Source organism: Zootermopsis nevadensis, unplaced genomic scaffold (genome assembly GCF_977971745.1).
Source record: "Zootermopsis nevadensis isolate Lab colony 2312 unplaced genomic scaffold, Znev_1.0 Znev_ptg000012l, whole genome shotgun sequence".
NCBI classification, from domain to species: Eukaryota; Metazoa; Arthropoda; class Insecta; order Blattodea; family Termopsidae; genus Zootermopsis; species Zootermopsis nevadensis.
The window spans coordinates 13,908,767-13,917,002 of record NW_028259144.1 but is presented as its reverse complement, the minus strand read 5'-3'; the positions used below and the strand labels follow the sequence as shown (position 1 = coordinate 13,917,002).

The following is an 8,236-nucleotide window of genomic DNA, read 5'->3' as shown; positions in this document are numbered from 1 at the left end:
CCGTTTCTCTAAAATCCACTTTATTATTGCCCTCCCATCCAAGCTTGTGTTTCCCAGATGGTCCTGTCTTCTCAGATATTTCCTCTAATTTACACTATTGCAGTGAAATTTATAAAACTGAAGAAAAAAGAACTTTACTGGCAGATGGCTCCGTGTATCAAAATTGCCCCTATAAATTTTGCATTTCTTCTCAGGCAGTGTAAAGTCTCTTCGTCTTAAAACGCGTGGATATTTTTCTTTAGGCATTTAGAAGAAGATGGCTGTCGTCTGAATTGCAACACCCTGTAGTTTCGTCGTCGTAGTCATTTTAACGTAAATTCTACTGATGAAACCAGTTCGGTTATTAACAGGACACCATAAAAGAACTTTCCTTCTATCGTCTCGATAACGGGAATACTCACGAAAAAGTAGGTTGAGCATAAAATCCTTTTAATTGTTCTCTAAGTTTCTTCGAAACATTTCTCACTGCAAGGTTGGCTCGAGATGCGAGGAGAATCGTATTAAGTTTGTATATAAAGTGTCAGTTACTGTTACCAAATTTTAAAATAAACTAATATGTGATTATATATTTTAGTATAACTTTTCAATATCAAATTTAATGAAGACCAGTTCAGAGATTCCAGAGTTTTTACAAGTGAACAGACGACCAGTGCAATGCTGTTACATAATAAATAAGTCAGGTTTAGTATAGAGATGCAGGAATGATTTGCTACACGATATTGTAATATTAATCAGATTCGAAAAATGTCCATACTCACAAACTTCTCGAATGCTGTAAAACGTCATAGGAACTCGTCTGTCGAATCGCCTAGGATCACCCAGAAAACACCTAAGCCAAATGTAAAGGAAACAATAATTCTAACACAGACTTGTAAAAGGTTTGTATTTGAGAACAAATTACAAGACGCTGAGTAGTGCCTCAAAAAGGGAGGTCCTGAAGAGGAAGGAGTATGTTTAAAATTTCTTGCTTATTCACAAATGTTGGACGGTTGAACTCACTGAGAATGTGAAACGCGGATTTCAAAAGAATTCATCAACTCTAGCCGGTTAATAAAGCATGATACACGTTTAAACCACTGTTTTTAACGCACATATAAAAGAAATGCTTCCTTATTTCGTAAAGCAATATCATCTGTGTTTATGTGAAAATAATATACATATATACAGAATGACCCCCCACCCCCCCCAAAAAAAGACGTACACATTCAATGAATAAAATAAATACATTTAAATAGATTAAACCCTTACACACATCAGCACTGGCACTTCATGAATTGGTGAATATAGCGCAGATGTTTAGATTGACCACCGTTAGCTTCGTCGCAACTGGCTAATAAGTGGCTACAAAGCTGTTGCTGCTGGGACGACTGCGCAAGACCGTCCTTGGAGGAGCTCTTGAAGTGTTGCTGGCTTTGTGCTGCACACCGCGTCCTTCAAGTAACCCCATAAAACAAAGTCAGGCGTGGGTGCTCGTCAAATCCTATACGTCCTAGCCATCGGTCTGAATCATAGGAAATGATACTGCGGTGCCATCTGATGAGTGCATAGCAAACTAGGTCCCCTCGTAAATTCAACAAGCGAAATCGATAACAAGGTTCGTATTCCGTATTGCAATGTGTATACATCATTTAGGGACGAGCGCGTGTGTGTTGGGAAAAGAAAAACGAAGAGGCACTGTTTAGCTGCTCTGGGTGATGATTTACTAGAGATAAAGGATATTATATTTGACTTGAAGCACTAGATTTCAGCAAGAATTCATTAGTCATAAAGATAAAGGTTTTAATTACTCCAAAAGATTAGCTTAAATATTCGTTAAATAAAACTCGTTATGTGCAGGTGGTGTAAAACTTTCTTCGAAATCAGAACAGTTCCAAAGCTAAGGTCACTGCTCTAACAAAAGTCAGTGGTCTGGCGACCCGCAACACTCTCGCTGCTCTGAATCTCAGGAGACGTGCTGGCATCAGAGACTTCTTCCTTTTCCAGCAGCCTTGGCCCGAGCACTGTGATAAGAGTGGCACCGACTGGTGCGGTGATCAGGATGGCCAACACAGCAACAATCAACAGCTTACTCGCGTATACCTCATCTTCAACTGACTTGATTTTCCTTGCGATATCAAGAGCCACTGGTCCAATAGCGGCCTACATAAAACAAATTAAAATTCGGAAACTGAAAACGTTTGAAACATGATTTAAACAAGCAAGTTAGACTCGGATTACCTTTGTATTAATATGACGGTGTAAACACGGAACTACATTAAGTATCTGTATTATCGTATATTGGGTACCTTGTGTATAAAATGAGTTCTATTTTCCAGCTGTTTCCTTGAACTGTCACACGCGAACATTGTAATGATACTTTGGGTTTGATGACAGCTTGAAAATTTTGTAAGAATTTGAACCAAAAAGAATCTACTCCGAGAAGTTTTGTTTTCTTCTGGATACCAAAGTAGTGCATAAAGAAAAAATTTCGCAGCGAACAATTCAAGGATAAAGCTGCTGATTGCTGAGTTAAAGGAAGTGTTCCATATTTGTGTAGATCGTAGAAGGACAATGCAAACCAATTTACCTGTACTGTTGCTTTGGGAAACCACGCCCACGAAACAAACAACTTCTCCTTCAAGGTCAGATTCCCACCGGATGCTGCAACTACTGAAATTAAAATTCTCGCCTATTTGGAAGAAAGAATAACATATGAGTGTTCAAGTGATCATACAGAAAACTATTGAAACTATTTACTGAATATACTGCTGCATAAAGGTTTTGAAGAAAATTGTATTTCGTGTCTCCTCTACAGTTAATACTGTACTTAAACCTGTCTTGTATTAAATCCTCCGCATGTATATATGTGTACTGTCTGTCAGTTATGTACGTCATTATACATCAAAATGCATCAGTAAGCTATGATCCAGACTGTTTGACAGTGAACTCTCAATATGATAAGGGGTCACAGCACACAAACGATTACTCAGCACATGCCAGGCACGGAATATGCATCCAGTGAACGACTCTGCTTCCGGGTGTACAGTAGTACACGGGTTCGGCACCCGACACTTCCACAGAAAAACGAAATTCTCACACGACACATCTTCAAGGCCTTTGTAAACCCACGTATTGAGGACATCGGCGGACAACACCCGACTCAATTCAACGTTTAGCCGGGCCCACACCTGCGCGTTCTACCGTAACGCAACAAGGGATTCTGATGTTCACAAGTGGACCTTGACTCACGCGAATTTACAGTCGGATTTCTCGTTCCGTGTGTAATGAAGTACTAGGTTATCATATAACACTGCTACTTGTTATTATTTTAAACAGACATTCGGTGTATATTACTTATATAAGGGTTAGTAAAATACTAAAAATATTCTGGAGCTCTGCATCTAGTAAAGAAACTTTTTTTCAAACCTTGCATTTGAGACAAAATAACTGTTCCTATATTCCACTTTTTTCCACAACGAAAGAACAGACATTGGCCAGTAGTGTTTTATAATTGAATACTTTTTCCTAGAGAACACTACAGATAAAATATATTCAGAATTATGTCATAATTCTCAAGGATTGCATGTGGAAACAAATCAGACTGAAGTTAAAGTTCAGCTTACCATTAATTTTACAGACAAACCATTATTTTTGTTTCACATCCACCATAATTTCACCATCACAGTTTTTAACCTAGTATCTTGGAGAAAATTCAAAAAATAAAGATTACAACATGACCATATCAATGGATTTGATGGCTGATTTCGTTATATTAACATTACTTTACATAAATTACCAATACATTAACACAGAGGCTTATTTTAAACTGATTCAATAAGTTTAACAGATTTCTTCAAAGTCCAATTGTTCCTCTCCGTAATAGCAAAATGAGTAATTTACTTCAATTAGTGGGCACCAGTAATAAAATAAGAAGAAGAACAGCAAAATTACTTACGGCAAGTGACACCGACAAGCACGCCACTCCCAGTCCAACGGTTCTCAGATCTAGGAAATAAAAATCGATCTCATTTCCTATTAAACCGAACAGAAGAGGCTGGAAGATGGACCACAAGACTGCAAAGTTCTCTGCTACAGGATTCTAGAATTCAGAACATAACAATCTCACGTAAGTAATTCACTAAACTGACCTTTTTTCCCCAGTCCTTCCACACTGAGCATGAAACCCAAAACAGGCTTGACATTTGCTTTCAAATTCATAACGACGCTGCCGTTCGGAAGGCGTCTAATTTGTGAACCCAGAGCAACTCTAGCGCCACTTATGTGATCCGAAAATGGTGTATGGTAATAGGTCTTCGGAAAACACAACTTTTGTTCAGATAATTCATTTATAAAATATAAAACAATAAATTTAAGTTAATGCGAAAATGTTCTCTTAGTTTGCAGTTTGGCTTCAATAACTTCTGAACAATTAAAAATAGGAATGTGAAATTTAATGTGCAGATAAATCAAAAACGTTTTTACATTTTGTTCTATGAAGAGCTTGGTGAGCTTTCAGGTTCTAACGGCGACGGGTATGAAGGTGATTGTACTCTGGAATCATGATCCACGACGTTGCAGGCGTGCCGCGAATGTTCAAAAGAAATTGCATATTCGCACTTTATAGTAAACGAAGGAATATCTTATCTTTCGTAATTAGAATTCAGATTCATCATCGACAGTTTTATCCATAATGTGTTATGAGTTGATTCCATGTCCCTTTATTCTTATAGGGTGAGTACACGTAGATACAAATTTATGGGCGTGTGCACCAGTCACAGCCACTACGCGAAAGGCAATCCGACGTTCAGCCGTGAAAAGTGCGTACGGCCACTAGTTTTGTAAGATTTGAGGTTATCACAGCGGTGACTATGAAGATTTCTGTCTTCTGGGTTGTTGCGCTGCGTAGTCTGGTCGATGTTTACCAACGTTTCAGAGGTCATACTGCCTCCGTCATCAGGGCGATTCTTAGTATGAAGATTTCTGTCTTCTGGGTTGTTGCGCTGCGTAGTCTGGTCGATGTTTACCAACGTTACAGAGGTCATACTGCCTCCATCATCAGGGCGATGAGTATGAAGATTTCTGTCTTCTGGGTTGTTGCGCTGTGTAGTCTGGTGGTTGTTTACCAACGTTTCAGAGGTCATACTGCCTCCGTCATCAGGGCGATTCTTAGTATGAAGATTTCTGTCTTCTGGGTTGTTGCGCTGCGTAGTCTGGTCGAAGTTTAAGGACGACTTAGAAATTCTCATCGGCTTGATGATGGAGGCAGTGAGAACCTGTGAAACGTCGGTTTGTGTCTACCAGACTACACGGCGCAACACCTCAGAGGGCGACCATCGTCATTTTCGGCCACGCTGTATGTTCATTCTTACAAAAATCTAATATTTCAAGACTCACAGACTCGTCGGCCCATCCCTGGGTTCTCCAGCCATGATTCGCCACGAACGCTGCTACAACGCAGCCCAGCGGCCCTGCTCCGTCGTAGCCAACAGCTTCGCTGCCGAAAAGCAGCAGCAGACCTCCTCCACCCAGCAGGAGCGTGCGAAGAATCACCACGAAGCGCTGAGAAATGAAGTGAACACCGAAAACACGCTCATGTGGACCTGCGTTTGAATTAAGCACCAAGTCATAAGGACGAATGCGAGAGTGGAGGAGAAGTTCCACCCATTCTTACGCTTCATCTCACACACAATAGAGAGGCCAGTTTCACACACGTACCATAAGGCAGGGAAGTCTGATAACATACCGCTGAAATAATCATACTTTGCTATTCTCCTACTAGCTTAATTTTATTTTTTATGAATGTACAAGGATTACATTAGCAATCTTACAAACCAAATTTACAACAAGTGTTCAAAGTGACGTCGTCCACAGTCAATGCAGTCATTGCATCGGCGAACGAATCTCTGGCGAAACCCTTTCAAATACCCCAGGAGTCTCGCGGACCACGTCAGATGCTGCAAGTATTCTGGCCAAAAGTTGTTCTGAGTCGTCCACCGGTGTCTCGTAAACGAGGCTCTTTATCAGACTTCCCTACCTTCAATGGCCTCGACTGATTCAGGATAACTTCGGAGGGAATGGATTCCTATTCTAAAGTTGTTCTCTCTGAGTCACTATATATGCTCCTTCAGTTTGGCCCTAACCTTTTGAATCACCCTGTATATATATATATATATATATATATATATATATATATATATATAAAATAAAGAGCGTAACACAATATGCCATTTTACACCAAATGCAATGCTCTGTATTCAAAATGCATGGAGTCACTTACATCATGTCGTTCCGGAACGTAACGAATCAGCAGTCCCCAAAGAATTCCAAATATGAAACCAGATATTAGTCCCAAGGGACCCTGTATTATTGACGTGACAATGTCACCTGAAATAAGAGAATTTCAAGTTGTTATATACAAATTTCCTCCCCTACACCTTCAACGCAGAGACACAATTTTCCTAGGCTTGTGGTGTGTCTCTGCTACAGTTCACTCAGAAAAGATTTGTAGCTTCAACCTGAAAAAAATAATGTTTATAGTAAAAGTACGAAGACTTGAACATTAATCACAAATTTCTTCATTGTGGCATTTCAGTATCAGATGGGATAAAAGTTATTGAACATAATTTTGAAAATGATAAAATAAGACGAATATTCTTCGTGTTTCTTTTCAGCAAGAGATTTTTCTATTCATCACAAAGCTTAAATAATAAAGAATTCCGTAACATTAATTGATGCGAGGAAATTCATATAATTTTTAATTAACTGCTTATTGACCTACTAAATAATTTTTGTTCTTTATCACGTGGATAGCATGCGGAGTGACCTAAAATGGCCACTTTTTTAACGTGTGACTATTTATTTCTCCCTGTTCGCGAGGAATGTATACCTGTGATGGAATCGAAAAGGTAACACATTGTGAAAAATACATACACGTGCATCCACCATAAACGAATTATGTTTTTTCCCCATTTCTTTCTGCATATCATTCAAATTACACTTGTATTGCTAAAATTACTTATTTCCATTTCCGAAGACACAGGCGTGCCAAAACACAAAAATAAATATGCTAGACGTGTTGCCGGAAGCAGAACGTGGTGCAGCGAGCGTCGGCCAGGGTAATGGGTTATCTATGGGGTTAGAGCGGGTTATCAATGGGGTTAGGGAACTTGGACGCTGGAGCGACGATAATAGCGAAGCAGCGAAATCGGAATTGGTTTCGCATTGAATCATTTATTTCAATGATGCGATAAGTTGTGCATTCTTTGGTTAACCAAAGGTAAAAGCAATGAGAAGCGATCGTTTCATTTCCTTTGCTCTTAACTCTGGTGAGGTTACATACATTTTTAGTCTTTTCGTGTCAAAACATAGACATGATGCGAAACTTGCGATGACGAAACAGCAAGGGATGACTATAATTGCAAATGGGGAATCTCTTCGACAAATCATACATCGTAATGAAGTAAACATTTTGTATGGTATTGATTCTAACGTTCAAATAAACACTTTTGTAAACAGAAATTGACCAAACTGAATGACAGGTCGAAGGATTTCAAACAATTCTTGGTTCAAATTCGAATAAGGGAAAATAATTAAATCTCAACTTCTTTTCTGCTGAAATAACCGAAGTTTTCACCTGTGGAAAATATGATGCTGAGCACAACACTGAAGGCAGAGATGGCTATGACATCATCGAAAGTTGCAGCAGCGATCACCAGGGTCGGTATTCCCTTCGACTTGCCGTAACCTCTGTCCTGCAGGCTGAAGAGACAGGGGATCACCACTGCTGGAGACACGGCTGCCATCACTGCCCTGGGAGAGGACAAACACTGAACTGAATGAGTAGCAGAAAGACGTAATCGACTGAATTCTTACCTGTGTCATAGATATTTTAAGCCATCCGTACTGACAAAATTCCATAAATTTGATATGGATTTAGCATTGGACATAAAAAGAGCCCAAAGACGGTGTAATAGTGACGAAACATGCTGCTGTTTTACTGATATCTCTGATTTAATATTCTTGTAACTGTTGACGGAAGACAAATAACAAAGATAGGCTGTCTTCTGGGTCTTCTAGCGACACAACCCAGAAGACAGTCATTTTCGTACTCACTGCCGCGAGAACCTAAAATGCTACTTAGGAAAATAAATATGCCACTCTATTATAGATCCCTTTGACAGTTTGATATTAATGCGCTAAAAATTTTAAAGTTACAAGAACGTAGATTGACTTCAAAGTGGAAATGAGTTTCTGAACC

General features: G+C 39.3%; 1 protein-coding gene across 2 annotated transcripts in view; it reads right to left on the bottom strand.

Moving 5' to 3' along the window:
- Window positions 1-866: 866 nt before the first annotated feature.
- The window catches only part of LOC110830029 (sodium/hydrogen exchanger 9B2), a 29,070-nt gene continuing 21,700 nt past the window's right edge, over window positions 867-8,236 (bottom strand). For both annotated transcript variants that reach the window (XM_022064397.2, XM_022064396.2), the window contains 6 exons: window positions 7,613-7,788; window positions 6,257-6,363; window positions 5,374-5,538; window positions 3,935-4,078; window positions 2,567-2,668; window positions 867-2,139 (listed from right to left, as the gene is read on the bottom strand). In XM_022064397.2, coding sequence (XP_021920089.1) covers window positions 1,891-2,139; window positions 2,567-2,668; window positions 3,935-4,078; window positions 5,374-5,538; window positions 6,257-6,363; window positions 7,613-7,788 — 943 coding nt within the window. In that variant the 3' untranslated portion in view covers window positions 867-1,890. The remainder of the gene's footprint in view (window positions 2,140-2,566; window positions 2,669-3,934; window positions 4,079-5,373; window positions 5,539-6,256; window positions 6,364-7,612; window positions 7,789-8,236) is intronic.